This window comes from Triticum urartu, chromosome 2A (assembly GCF_056163025.1).
Source record: "Triticum urartu cultivar PI428250 chromosome 2A, HENAU_Tu73, whole genome shotgun sequence".
NCBI classification, from domain to species: Eukaryota; Viridiplantae; Streptophyta; class Magnoliopsida; order Poales; family Poaceae; genus Triticum; species Triticum urartu.
In genome coordinates, this window is record NC_141874.1 from 8856619 (window position 1) to 8871809 (window position 15191).

At 46.7% G+C, this 15191-nt stretch overlaps 1 protein-coding gene across 1 annotated transcript; it reads left to right on the forward strand.

Annotated features, from left to right (window-relative positions):
• The first annotated feature begins 11162 nt into the window (after positions 1-11162).
• LOC125540598 (cell number regulator 2) lies at positions 11163-12824 on the forward strand. The gene is made up of 3 exons (XM_048704204.2): positions 11163-11353; positions 12097-12168; positions 12245-12824. The coding sequence occupies exons 1-3, from the start codon at positions 11302-11304 to the stop codon at positions 12529-12531; spliced, it is 411 nt and encodes a 136-aa protein (XP_048560161.1). The 5' UTR covers positions 11163-11301; the 3' UTR covers positions 12532-12824.
• The last annotated feature ends 2367 nt before the right edge of the window (positions 12825-15191 follow it).

The window sequence follows — 15191 nt, forward strand, 5'->3', positions numbered from 1 at the left end:
TTGAACATTAAATTGAGCACACGTACTAACACTTCACATCAATCAAATCACTTAAAACCATGTACACTGACTCACTCCTTCCATGGTCAACTTGTCCACTGCACCACTCAACCCAAATTTAACTCATGTACCCACTGCACAACACCAGCAAATTTCAATAGTGGCATTTAGTGTCAGTTGCATTGCACAAGGCTAACTCAAATGCAAATTACACATATCAATTAGTAAAGTAACTAACCCTAGAATAATTAACCATTTGAAGGCACCCAGCTAGATGAATACACCAGTTAGATAGACTCAAACTCTATTTCAGAACCCTAAAATTAAGTCAAATGTGACATGTTTCAGTTAATTCAGAGTTCTAAAATTCAGTCAAACAGAACATGAACCTTCAATTAATTTAGAGTCCTAAATTCAGTACTTCAGTTCATTCAGTCACAAACAGCAACACCAAGATTCAGTTAACCTAGGCGAGCGACAAAATTTGCTAGAATTCCAGCAAACCCTAGTTTCCAAATCTGGAACCCTAGAATTCCAGCAATGAAATTTGCTAATATAAAGAGGCAGGCAACTCACCTAGGGGCTCGACCACCCCCGTGAGGGCATAGGCAACATCTGCCATTGTCGGCGGTGGCGATGATGAAATACTCTGAAATGAATATGTTGTGGCTGCAACAATATTCCTCCTCGCCGCGGGAGCCCCCTGCCACACCGGCCAACCACGCTTCACATTATGTCCACCATGCCTTGTCCCCGCCACTCCCTTGCTGATGGATCCGAAGCCACCACCGCCGCCATGTCCGCGACACTGGTAGAAAAAGGGCCTATAGTCCCGGTTCGTAAGGGCCTTTAGTCCCGGTTCCGGAACCGAGACTAAAGTGTCGGTACTAATACCTGCCCCCTTTAGTCCCGGTTCAATCCAGAACCGGGACTAAAGGCCCTCCACTTGGGCATTGCGCAGAGCCCAGTCAGGAGACCCTTTGGTCCCGGTTGGTGGCACCAACCGGGATCAATAGGCATCCACGCGTCAGCACTTTTGTGGCTGGGGTTTTTGTTTTTTTTTGAAAGGGGGGGGTTGGGGGTTTTGCGGGGTTAATTTAGGTGTTTCATATATTGTGTTAGCTAGTTGTAATTAATAGAGAGAAGTGTCCTCTCTTATGTCCGTGCTTGGTCGACGCTACGTACTATACATATGTATATAGAGAGGACTAGACACGCTAGCTAGCTAGTAAGCAAACGAAGGAAACAGAAGATCGTCATGAACATATATGCATATATACAGAGAGAAGTGATATCGACCACCTCTCCTTCTCCGAGAGATTGGTCGAACAACAAGTTCTCGTATATCTATCTGACACTACCGGCTACATATATACAATAATTATCTCTTACAAATGTAATCAGACGGACTCAGGGTCCACATAGAATTCTCCGTCTTCAGGGATCACGTGGTCAAGAAAGAATGCCGCCAATTCCTCTTGAATTGCTCGCATGCGAGCTGGTGCTAGGAGTTCATCCCGCTTCCGAAACATCTAATTTGAAGAGGGGGGTCAATACATATATGTATATATATATATATATATATAAATGAATAAAACTCAACACAAATGATGGTAATAAAATAAAATTGTGAATGTTGTTATTTACGTACTTCATATTGTTCGTTAGAGTACCCGCCCCGCTCACAGGTCGTGTGGCGGATGGACTCGCAGATGTAGTATCCACAGAAATCATTCCCTTGTTCCTGCCACAACCACTTTACAAGAAATAGAGGTCAATCAAACTGATAAGCAAGAATGCTAAATGGTATTGATGAAACTAGCGCTTGAACCACTAGGAGATGCGCGGAACATGCTACTATAGTACTTACTTTCGGGTGTCTAAATTCCAGCTCCTTCGGCAGTCCCGGAACTGTTTTGGTGAATTTTCTCCAAACCCTGCCGGACAAAGAAAACAATTACTTGATATCAGAAAATGAACAAAGTTGCTGATATGGTGGATAATGATCGATTTAACTTACTTCTTGAGGATTTCAGTCATGTCCGCATACTCCTTGGGATCTTTTCGTTTAGAGTCCAAGACGGTTACTACTCCCTGCTCAAGCTTAATCTCTAGGAGAATATAGTGGTAACTGCACACACATGCATAACTCATCAATTACATTACTATAACCTTGACTAATATATAAGGGAAACCGAATACGCACAAGACAGTAACACTCACCTGAAGTTGTAAGGAAAGAGTATTATATCTTTGTTTTGATTTATTACGAACGATCGTAGCAAGCTGGCCTCGGTAGCTGCGGCATGAAGTTTAACCTGAGTTGCATCTATGAGATATGTGTTAATGAACCCAATATCACCAACTTGTCTTTTCTTCAATTCGACGATCTTCAATCTGCATAATATAGTGAGGATGATTATAAATACATGCAATGAAAGAGCTAAGCTATATAGAGAAACTTAATGACAGAAGTAGTACTACTTACAGACAGTAGCAGGCGACCGTTGTTTTATCGAGGGCCAATTGATTGAAGAACTGATAGAACTCCTCAAATGGAACAGGCAACAGATCAATTCCAACGAGGTCATGCTCCGGTTTAACTCTCGCATACAAAGTACTCCTCGCCCCAGAGTCTCTGCAGATTTTCAAGTACCAATCATGCAATCTTCGCATCATCGTTGATAGAGATCTTTCATCTTTGATGAGAAGCTTCCCGTACTCGTATCTTTGTATCTGCACGTCCATGGGTTCATAATGTACTTCGTCGGGCAGGTAATCTGCAAGATTGCTATAACCGGGCACCATCCTCGGATCATTATCGACGTTGTGGCTAGGCACCTTGAGCGGGGGGCACGATTGCTTCGCTTGTTCGCCGAGCTAGGCAATTTGTTTCCCAGCTCGTCTTTCTTTCAGCCTTTGATCACTGACAGTACTTCCCGACCGCTCCGCTTCGGCAAATTCCTTTCCAATAATGCGGTCATAGTTTCCTTTTGGCGAATCAGACTTCGGTGGTTTTGTCAGGGCAGCCAGAGTGCGCTTCACTTTCACCCGATCTACCTTCTCCTCCGGAGGTGGATGTTTCTTTGCTTTCACCCCTTTAAAGAATTTCTTCACTTCTTCTCGCGCGATCTCGGCGTTCTCCTCCTGGGTCCTCTTGTATGGTAACTTCTCTGGAGTCTTCAGAGAAGGACCGAATCTGTATGTCCTCCCGCCTCTGGTTGTACTGCTAGACGCCGACCGAGCAGACGTAGCGGTTGTCTTCTTTACTTGCTTAAGAGGCGGAGGAGAAGGACTACGACGCGCCGGAGCAGCTGGAGCGGCGGCAGGTCTCTTCCGCCCTTGCTGACGAGGTGGAGAAAGAGGAGGCTGGCTGCTCGGGCGCGTCGGCGCAGGCGGAGAAGGAGGCGGAGTGCCGCCCCACGCCGGAGAAGGAGCCGGCCGAGGGCCCTGATCGTCACTCGCCGGAGGAGGAGGCGGTGGAGGCGGAGTGCCCTGACTCGCCGGAGGAGGAGGAGGAGGCGGTGGCGTCCAATTCGGAAGGTTGATGAGCTCCTTCCGCCATAGGCATGGAGTCTTCAGAGCAGACCCCAGCCGAGTCTCCCCTTCACCGGTAGGGTGGTCAAGCTGGAGGTCCTCAAATCCCTCCGTTATCTCATCCACCATCACCCTAGCATATCCTTCTGGAATCGGCCGGCAGTGAAAAGTTGCGCCGGGTTCAGTAGGAAAAACAGAGCCAACAGCCGCCTTGACCTTCAAATTCATCCATTGCGTCATAAGGTGGCAATTTTGAGACTCTGTTATAGCATCCACGGGATAGCTGGCAGGAGCCGTCAAGTCATGCTCCGGCTGAAGCAGCTCGGTGGAAGCCATGCTGCTTCTGCGCTGAGATGGCGGGGTAGCTTCGGGGGAGGCTTCGGCAGTACGTTTGCTGCGATTTGCTTCTCGTTCCTCTATCGCGTCTACCCTTGCTTGCAGCGCCTGCATTTGGGTCTGCTGCACTTTTTTCCTCCTCTCATGGGATTTGTAACCGCCTGCGTCCGGAAACCCAACCTTCCACGGAATGGAGCCTGGCGTGCCTCGTGTCCGTCCAGGGTGCTCAGGATTCCCGAGGGCCATTGTGAGCTCGTCGTTCTCTCTGTCTGGAAAGAACGTCCCTTCCTGCGCTGCTTCGATATACTGCTTAAGCTTACTGACTGGTATGTCCATTTGATCGTTCGTCCAAATGCACTTCCCTGTTACAGGGTCCAGTGTTCTGCCAGCCCCGAAGAACCAAGTTCGGCAACGGTCTGGCCAGTTAATTGTCTCTGGTTCGATCCCTTTATGAACCAGATCATTCTGAGTCTTGGACCACTTAGGCCGGGCTACGAGGTAGCCACCTGACCCCGTGCGATGGTGAAGCTTCTTCTTCGCAGCATTTTGCTTGTTTGTCGCCGACATCTTCTTACTCTTTTCCGATGTCTTGTGGGCCACAAATGCGGGCCAGTGATCTCTGATATTCTCATATCTGCCCTTAAATTCTGGTGTCTCATTATTTTCGACAAACTTATTCAGCTCTTTCTTCCACCTCCTGAATAGTTCTGCCATCCTCTTCAGAGCAAAAGACTTGATTAATTTCTCTTTAACTGGGTTCTCTGGATTATCCTCAGGCGGTAGGGTGAAATTTGACTTCAGCTCAGTCCAAAGATCATTTTTCTGCATATCATTGACATAAGAGACCTCAGGGTCTTCTGTAGCCGGCTTAAACCGTTGCTGGATGCTTATCGGGATCTTGTCCCTAACCAGAACCCCGCACTGAGCAACAAATGCGCTCTTTGTCCGGAGGGGTTCAATAGGTTGGCCGTCGGGCGCGATTGCTATGATCTCAAACTTTTCATCCGAGCTCAACTTTTTCTTCGGGCCTCGTCTCTTTACCGAAGTTGTGCTCGATCCGGAGGGCTAGAAAAAAGAACAAAGACTTAATTAATATGTGTACATACCAAAACAATGAATGCATCAATCAGCTAGTCAGCATAGGCTTAACTAATATATATACCTGGCTGGACTCGGTTCGGTCACCGGAGCCGTCCTCATGTCCTTCTTCTTGCACCGGCATTAGGTCACCGTAGCCAGCTTGTTCACCCTCTCCTTCCAGACCATCGGTTTCGTTGAGAAACAACGAGATGGCATCACTTCCTTCTGCGATTATGTCCCTCAACAACGCTTCTTTTGTTGCTTCGTCTAGGGCGGTGTCCATAGTTTCTACAAATATTTACAACATGGCAATTATTATTCAAACATGATAGATGGATATATTAGTGCCAAACGTAGAACTAGCTACCTAATCATAGTAAGCTATCGGGAGGGGGTATATATCGACAACGATGACACTACATCTATGTCCCTCTATTTTCTCTTTTCTCCACTATTCCTTTCTTCTTCTCCTCTTTTTTTTTCATCTTTTTTCTTCTTATTTATTTCTCCTCTTCTTTTCGGTAGAGGAAACCCTAAATAGCTAGCAAGTTTCGTGGGTGTGAGATACATGTGGCCTTCGGTGTCGGACACTACATCCACGTCCCACAAGTGACGTGGGCGTCGAAGCCCGCGCCACTTGTGGGATGTGGGTGTAGTGTCCGACACCGACGGTACATGTATCTCACACCGACGATACTTTCTATTTAGGGTTTCTCCTCTACCGCTCCTCGACCTCTCGACAACCCTCGTTCCCGATAAAATAAAGAGGAAGAAGAAGAAGAAAAAAGAAGAAAAGAAAGAATAGAGGAGAAGACTTCCTCTTCTTCCTCTCCTCTTCTTCACCCTCTTCTTCCCCTTCTTCCTCGCCTCTCTCATGAATGTCCGATGTTCTCGACCTCCCCCATGTGTCGAAGAAAAAAAAGAAGAAAAAAAGAAGAGAAGAAGAAAGGAATAGAGGAGAAAAGAGAAAATAGAATATATATTCTAATTTTCTCTTCTTCTCTTCTATTCCTTTCTTCTTCTCCTCTTCCTTTTCTTCCTCTCCTCGTCTTCTCCTTCTTCTTCTCCTTCTTTCTCTACTTATTTTCCTTTTCCTTATTTTACTTTTTCCTCTCCACTAACATCATCATATATATGAAAAAATGCATATATGAAAAAAAAACATCATCATATATGTCATCTATCATCTATGAACAAAAATATTCCTAGATACATAAAAAATTTCTACAAATGAAAATAACCTAAAAAAATCATATGATCATCTATGAACAAAAAAAACATCATTTGATCATCTATCATCTATGAACAAAAAAATCATCATTTGATCATCTATCATCTATGAACTAAAATATTCATCATTTGATCATCTATCATCTATAAACAAAAATATTCCTAGATACATAAAAAAATTCTACAAATGAAAATAACCTAAAAAAATCATATGATCATCTATGCACAAAAAAACATCATTTGATCATCTATCATGCATCTATGAACAAAAAAATCATCATTTGATCTCTATCATCTATGAACAAAAATTTGCAAAGGGATGGCGCCGGCGGCCGGACCAAGCTAAGGAGAGGTCGGCGGCGAGGATGGCGTCGGGGCAGGGGCGCGGGCGACGGCGAGGGCGGGCCGGGGCGGCGCGCGGGCGACGGCGACGGGGGCGGGCCGGGGCGGCCGCGTCGGGGCAGGGGCGGGCCGGGGCAGGGGCCCGGGCGACGGCGAGGGCGCGGGCGACGACGGGCATGGGCGAGGCGACGGCGACGGCGGGGCAGCCTGACGGCGTCGTCGGGGCGAGCTCGGGCAGCCTGGCGGCGTCGTCGGGGCGGGGAACTGGCGATGAAATCTGAAAAAACGCTAAGTCTCTGCTTATATAGAAAAGGCTTTGGTCCCGGTTCGTGGCACAAACCTGGACCAATGCCCCCCTTTAGTCCCGGTTGGTGCCACCAACCGGGACCAAAGGCCGCCGAAAATTGGCCTTTGGTCCCGGTTGGTGGCACCAACCGGGACTAAAGGGGGGCAATGGTCACGGTTGGTGCCACGAACCGTGACCAATGCCCCCTTTAGTCCCGGTTGGTGCCACCAACCGGGACCAATACCCTTGTGCTGCCCCGCGCCCATAAGTTTAGTCCCACATCGCTAGTTGACAGTGCCCAACACCAGTTTATAAGCTCTGCTGCCTCCTCCCTCTCGAACTCCTCTGAACTGCAGGCCTATGGGCCTAATTTGACATTGCTTTGCCTGTGGGCCTATTGGGCCTTCTGCGGGCCTGAATCCTGGCCCATGTAGGGTTTCTAGTCGTATTCAGGCCGTGGAGGCCCAGTAGGTGGCATTTTTTTTTGGTTTTTTCTTTTTTATTTCTACATTTTTTGTTTTTTTATTTTTTATTTCTACTTAAAACTAAATACTTACAGTTTTTTAGTGATTTCTTTTTGCTTTTAGGTCACAAAAATTATAAACTTTCTGTTAGTGCCAAAATATAGATTTCTTCTTCCACATGGGTGCGTGTCCCTCAGCGTCATTCGGAACAGCTAGTCCACCGGGACGCTTTCCAAAGATTACGTAGTGTAAATCATTGACCATAGCAAGCACGTGAACACCGGTGCTCATGGCGGGCTTCTTCCGGTGATCTGCCTCGCCTTTGAAATGCTTGCCTTTCTTTCGACATTGATGGTTGGTCGGAAGAAATCGACGATGGCCCAGGTACACATTCTTCCTGCATTTGTCCAGGTATATACTTTCAGTGTCATCTAAACAGTGCGTGCATGCGTGGTATCCTTTGTTTGTCTGTCCTGAAAGGTTACTGAGAGCGGGCCAATCGTTGATGGTCACGAACAGCAACGCCTTAAGGTTAAATTCCTCCTGCCTGTGCTCATCCCACATACGTACACCGTTTCCATTCCACAGCTGTAAAAGTTCTTCAACTAATGGCCTTTGGTACACATCAATTTCGTTGCCGGGTTGCTTAGGGCCTTGGATGAGAACTGGCATCATAATGAACTTCCGCTTCATGCACATCCAAGGAGGAAGGTTATACATACATAGAGTCACGGGCCAGGTGCTGTGATTGCTGCTCTGCTCCCCGAAAGGATTAATGCCATCCGCGCTTAAAGCAAACCATACATTCCTTGGGTCCTTTGCAAACTCATCCCAGTACTTTCTCTCGATTTTTCGCCACTGCGACCCGTCAGCGGGTGCTCTCAACTTCCCATCTTTCTTTCGGTTCTCACTGTGCCATCGCATCAACTTGGCATGCTCTTCGTTTCTAAACAGACGTTTCAACCGTGGTATTATAGGAGCATACCACATCACCTTCGCAGGAACCCTCTTCCTGAGGGGCTCGCCGTCAACATCACCAGGGTCATCTCGTCTGATCTTATACCGCAACGCACCGCATACCGGGCATGCGTTCAGATCCTTGTATGCACCGCGGTAGAGGATGCAGTCATTAGGGCATGCATGTATCTTCTCCACCTCCAATCCTAGAGGGCATACGACCTTCTTTGCTGCGTATGTACTGTCGGGTAATTCGTTATCGTTTGGAAGCTTCTTCTTCAATATTTTCAGTAGCTTCTCAAATCCTTTGTCAGCCACAGCATTCTCTGCCTTCCACTGCAGCAATTCCAGTACGGTACCGAGCTTTGTGTTGCCATCTTCTCAATTGGGGTATAACCCTTTTTTGTGATCCTCTAACATGCGATCGAACTTCAGCTTCTCCTTTTGACTAATGCATTGTGTCCTTGCATCGACAATGACCCGGCAGAGATCATCATCATCGGGCACATAGTTGTCATCGTACTCTTCTTCTTCGCCGTCTTCCATCATAACCCCTATTTCTCCGTGCCTCGTCCAAACATTATAGTGTGGCATGAAACCCTTGTAAAGCAGGTGGGAGTGAAGAATTTTCCGGTTAGAGTAAGACCTCGTATTCCCACATTCAGTGCATGGACAACACATAAAACCATTCTGCTTGTTTGCCTCAGCCGCATCGAGAAACTCATGCACGCCCTTAATGTACTCGCGGGTGTGTCCGTCACCGTACATCCATTGCCGGTTCATCTGCGTGCATTATATATAATTAAGTGTCCAAATTAATAGAAGTTCATCATCACATTAAAACCAAAGTGCATACATAGTTCTCATCTAACAACATATAGCTCTCCAGAGCATCTAATAATTAAACCATACATTGAAACTATGTAAAACATTTCAATGCGAAAACAAATGCGATCATAATCGCAACCAAGGTAACAATTGATCCAACGGCATAATGATACCAAGCCTCGGTATGAATGTCATATTTTCTAATCTTTCTCATCTTCAAGCGCATTGCATCCATCTTGATCTTGTGATCATCGACGACATCCGCAACATGCAACTCCAATATCATCTTCTCCTCCTCAATTTTTTTTATTTTTTCCTTCAACAAATTGTTTTCTTCTTCAACTAAATTTAACCTCTCGACAATAGGGTCGGTTGGCATTTCTGATTGACATACATCCTAGATAAATAAAATCTATGTCACGTTGGTCGGCATAATTTTCATAAACAATAAATAAACCAATAGTTATGAAGATAATATACATACCAAATCCGAATCATAGACAGGACGAGGGCCGACGGGGGCGGATACCAAAACCATCGCACTATATAAGATGCAATAATAAATGTAAGAAAATGATACAAGTATCTATCTAAACACACAAGTAAGAATATTTTTCCTTTCAGAAAGAAGATAAGAACGAGAGGCTCACCACGGTGGTGTCGGTGATGAGATCAGCGCGGGTGATCGACGGCGGTGAAGACGGGGACGGGGCGTGACGGACCGCTAAATCTAGACAAATCTCGAGGAAAATGGAGCTTGGAGGTCGAGCTTCGAGAGGAGAAAGTTTAAGTAGTGTGACTCGGGCATTCCATCGAACACCTCATGTGCATAGGAGGTGAGCTAGAGCACCACAAACCCCTCCCCTCGCCGGCCAGAGAAAAACAGAGCACTGGAGTGCTCTGCTCGCGGGCGAGGGTATATATAGGCACCTCATTGGTCCCGGTTTGTGGCAAGAACCGGGACTAAAGGGGAGCCTTTGGTCCCGGTTCAGGCCACCAACCGGGACCAATGGTGGTGGGCCAGGAGCGAGGCCCATTAGTCCCGGTTCGTCCCACCAACCGGGACCAAAAGGTCCAGACGAACCGGGACCAATGGCCCACGTGGCCCGGCCGGCCCCCTGGGCTCACGAACCGGGACCAATGCCCACATTAGTCCCGGTTCTACACTGAACCGGGACTAATGGGCTGAGCCGGCCTGGACCATAGCCCTGTTTTCTACTAGTGGAGAGAGAGAGAGAGAGAGAGAGAGAGAGAGAGGAGAGGGAGGGGAGTGACGGAGGGAGCGCTCGGTTTGGGCTGACCCAGTCGCTTCGGACATAGCCGTTAATGGCACACCATCACCGATGTCGGACCGTGAGGGATCAGCCACGTCAAAACGTGCTCAAAAAATGACTCAATGGTTTTTGCCGCTATCAATTTGGTGGAGAAGCCCCTACTGATTTTTAATAAAGAAGGAGATGTGAGACCCGTGTAAGAACCGATGTCCGAACCAACACAACACTCTAACCACTGAACTAAGAGCTCATCCACCACTATCAGAATTTCGGTTCAGTGTGAAATGTGTGAAACCGTGAAGTGGTGGTTTTCCGCTAATCATAACACGAATGTGATGGTTTTGTGCATTTAACTTGATGCCCTCACATTTGCAAGGGCCACCTTGCTAGTTTACCCATTGCTTGAAAATAATACTGCATTCTTTCGTCGCCTAGTATCGATCAATCTGAACCATCGAATCTGCTGGTTGGACGGGCTATATTTGCACACGTCCCTAGCGTAAAAGGCCGTGACTTTGTCTGAAAGTGACTCCACGCACTAATGCGGAGTCGTTGCAGTTGATGTCAACGGAGAGCCTGTAGCGACACGTCCCGTCGGCATCTCTGAAAGAAGGTTCCTTGCTAGTACTAGCTAGCCAGCGCACCGGCAAAATATTTCCAGCAGAAAAGAGACCTCGACGGTGACTCCCCGTGCTAGTGCGTGGTGGAGTCACTTCAGGTAAAGCCATGGCCGTCGCACGCACTCAGGAACCGACAGCATGCACAACTCATACCCATGTCGTTAGCTCGTGACAACTGACATCTGTGGCTGGCGCGCGTGAAAAACAGGCTCCGGCCGTTGTTAAATGCGCGCTCCACCGGACACACGGCCGCTCACACAAGTCCGGTGAGCTGCTTTAATTCTTCAGCTAGTCCGGCGAGCTCTTACAAACTGCAAGTCTCCCAGCAGCGGCGGCAAGGCATCCACATGGCGTCGTGGTCCACCGGCCTCTGCGGCTGCTTCCACGACGTTGGCGGCTGTAAGCTAATAGCTTCATCCCTCCCTCCCACCCTCCTGTTAAAGTAGAGCAACACGAAAAGTGGCTGCAGAGGCCGAGCTCCATTGAGCTCTATATACATTTCTCAGCCAAAATACCTTTTTCATAACTCAAAAAATTCTGAAAAAAATGTTTTCATGTAAACATATACTTAAGTATGCGTGTACAAATTTTTATAAACATATGTATTCATATGTGATGTATGTAAAAAAGACAAATACACAGATTGAAATAGGCTTTTTCTTTGTTGTATTTGTGTCAGATATTTGTCTTTTTTGTGTAGCATGCAAATGATAAAATTAGTTACTGAAAATTTATACATAGTTAAAGAATATGCATATGTATTTGTAAAAAAAATGGCATTTTTTGAAACTTTTAAATATATTTTGATTTTTTTTTTTACAAAACGAGCTCCATGGAGCCCGGTCTTTGCAACGCCGCACTCTAGAGCAACACCGCTATAGTGCTTGTGATGAGCAGCACAGAGTGATTTTTCTACCACACACGTTGGTTAGTTGCCCGGCGGTAAATTTGGTTATCTCCGGGTAACCGGATTTCTCGCTGCTACCCCACGGTAAAAGGAGGTACCGAGCACCTTTTTTTGTTGCAAATTTTGAATTTGGACGCCGAACTTGTATAGTAGTTAAAATACCGTAGCATCAGCCTCTCATAATGTAAGATAACTACTAGTCTTGGCGTAGTGGTAAGAACGTAGCTTCCTGCAGGCTGCCTGACCTTCTTCTGCCCGTGCGTCGCCTTCGGGAGGATCGCCGAGATCGTCGACAAGGGGGCCATATGTGAGTTTTTTCATTTCTGTCTCTGCACTTGATAGTAGCCGAAGGAGGAGTAACTCACTACCTACTCACTTGCCAGCATGCTGTGCGAGCGGGACGCTGTACATGCTTCTGGCCATGACGACGGGGGTGGGCACCGGCTTCTACTCCTGCTGCTACCGTGCCAAGCTGCGGGAGGAACACGGGCTCGCCGAGAAGCCCTGCGGCGACTGCTGCGTCCACTTCTTCTGCGGCCTCTGCGCCCTCTCCCAGGAGTACCGCGAGCTGAAGAACCGTGGTTTCGACATGAGCGCGGGATGGGAAGCCAACGCGGAGAGGATGGGGAAGACCGCCGCGCCCTATGTGAACTCCGGGATGACTCGTTAGGTGGATCCAAATGCAGTGCACACTTCTATTCTAGTAGTCAACATGCAGCTTCTATTCTAGTCTTGTTTCTTGTGATCCATGTAATTAATATGTGTTAGTGAACCCTCAAAATAAAAAGTGTGCAAGGGTGTTTTCCTGTAACTCCGGTGAAATCATGTTACTGTGTGCAACTGCGGGATGGGAAGCTAGCTTAAGTCTTGAATGCAGTTCATGGGTGTTGTGACCGCATATTTGTATGGACGACTTGACTTGGACATTTACATGAAAGCCTCCGAAGGATTGAAAATTGCGGATCTTGTATGATGCGTAAGACCGGCTAACTGAATAAAGACCCATTCTAACCTTTAAAGGCGAACGGGGAAGTTTTGGGACCCAAAGTTCCGTGTTTGAGCGCCATAGGTGCAAAAATGTATGTTGCGAATTGCAACAGGCCCAACAGTATGTTCACGGTAAATCTGCTAGCCAAGTATAGTGTGGACCTGACAAGGGGTTTGTGAATTAGTTTGGGAAGCGTAGAACCCTTTGTCTCGGACTGTATGTATATATTGAGGCAATGCCTTGGTGCATACGTTTACGGAGAGAAAAATCGAGGGAGAGGGAGATCGGTTGGGAGGAGATCGATCTATAAGGAGAAGATGAGATAGAGTTGGATACAAGTTAAACACCTCTTCTATCCCTATACAATAATTCTAACACTCCCCCTCAATCTAAACCTCAAGCCTTGCTAAGGTTGAGATTGTACTTGAACTCGTCTAGTCTTCTCTCGGTCAAGGGTTTAGTAAACCCATCTGCAAGTAGATCCCCTGTAGGAATAAACCAGATCTCAAGTAGCTTTCGAGCTACTCTCTCTCTGACAAAGTGGAAATCCACTTCAATATGTTTTGTTCGTGCATGAAAAACAGGATTTGCTGAAAGATAAGTTGCACCAATATTGTCACACCACAGCCGTGCAGCTTTTGGAGCTTTAATCCCAAGTTCATAAAGTAATGTTTGTATCCACATCACTTCAGCTGTAGCATTTGCCAACGACTTGTATTCAGCCTCCGTACTGGATCTTGAAACAGTGGCTTGCTTTCTTGCACTCCATGACACAAGGTTAGATCCCAGAAACACAGCAAAACCACCAGTAGATCTCCTATCATCAGCACACCCTGCCCAGTCTGCATCAGAATATGCAGTAACAAGCAAGGAAGGAGACTTGACAATCTGAAGTCCAAGTCCTTGAGAATACTGAACATACCTCAGAATTCTTTTAACTGCTGTCCAATGAGTGGTTCTAGGAGCATGCAAATATTGACATACCTTGTTTACTGAATAAGAGATATCAGGGCGTGTAAGAGTCAAAAATTGCAAGGCACCTACAACACTTCTATAATTTGTTGCATCCTCTGGACCAAGAGCTGCTCCACTGTCAATTGTAAGCTTTTCTGAGGTGGAGATTGGTGTACTGACCGGTTTGCAATTCTCCAATCCCACCCTCTTTAGAACATCAGCTGTGTATTTCTCTTGTGATAGAAGTATTCCATCTCTGATATGCTTTACCTCTATGCCAAGAAAGTAGTGAAGATCACCTAGATCTTTGAGAGCAAATTCAAGATTTAAATCCTTAAGCAAACAAGTAGTGGCCTCTTGACTTGAGCTAGCAACAATTATATCACCAACATAAACAAGAACAAAAACAATGATATTGCCTTTGCTATAAAAGAACAAGGATGTATCTGCTTTGGACGATGTGAAACCAAGATGCTGTAGCTGCATGCTCAACCTAGAATACCATGCTCTTGGAGCCTGCTTCAGACCATATAGGGCTTTATCCAACTTACATACATAATGTGGTGTGCTGTGATTTTCATCACCTGGTGGTTGCCGCATGAACACATCTTCCTCAAGAACAACATGAAGAAACGCGTTCTGAACATCCAGCTGTCTTAAGCTCCAACCTCTGGAAACAGCAATGGACAAAATAAGACGAATAGTAGTTGCTTTAACCACAGGACTAAAGGTATCATCATAATCAATTCCAAACCTTTGCTTGAAGCCCTTTGCAACCAACCTTGCCTTGTATCTGTCTATACTGCCATTTGATTTTCTCTTAATCTTGTATACCCATTTACAGTCAATTATATTAGCACCATGTTGCGGTGGTACTACATGCCAACTCTGATTCTTTATAAGTGCATTATTCATTATCCATGGCTTCCTTCCAATCTTTATTAGCAAGAGCATCATGCAAATTAATAGGTTCACCAGAAGTGGCAAGGAAGGCACGCCTGGTCGGATTATACCTTATTGTACCATCACTATATTGTTTTTCTTTAACAATACCTGACCGAGACTTGGTGTTTCGACGAAGAGGTGAAGGAGCCAGAGAAACAGTTTATGTTGGTTGTGGCGCAGGAGATCCTGCTGATTCGGTGTTGTGCACAGAAGATCCAGGTAGATCCGGCTCCTGATCCGAGGAGGATTGACGCTGCTGGCGCTGCTCCTCGTCTGACGCGCAGCCAGAGCCAACCAGCGAATCAGAACCGCCTGGCCGGTTCTGTGTTGTCGCAGTAGAACTGGCAGGACCGGTCGGTGGGGCCCAAGGTGACGTGGCGGCGAGGGACTCGCTCCCCCGTGCCTCGCTCGATGGACGTCTCGGGGCGCGCTGGCGGAGATTG

Bases quoted from the DNA above. Each gene is read 5' to 3' on its own strand.
- LOC125540598 (XM_048704204.2), top strand. From the start codon at position 11,302: ATGGCGTCGTGGTCCACCGGCCTCTGCGGCTGCTTCCACGACGTTGGC. The intron at 11,354-12,096 runs GTAAGCTAATAG...AGCTTCCTGCAG, and splicing joins CTTCCACGACGTTGGCGGCT to GCTGCCTGACCTTCTTCTGC. The intron at 12,169-12,244 runs GTGAGTTTTTTC...CTCACTTGCCAG, and splicing joins CGTCGACAAGGGGGCCATAT to CATGCTGTGCGAGCGGGACG.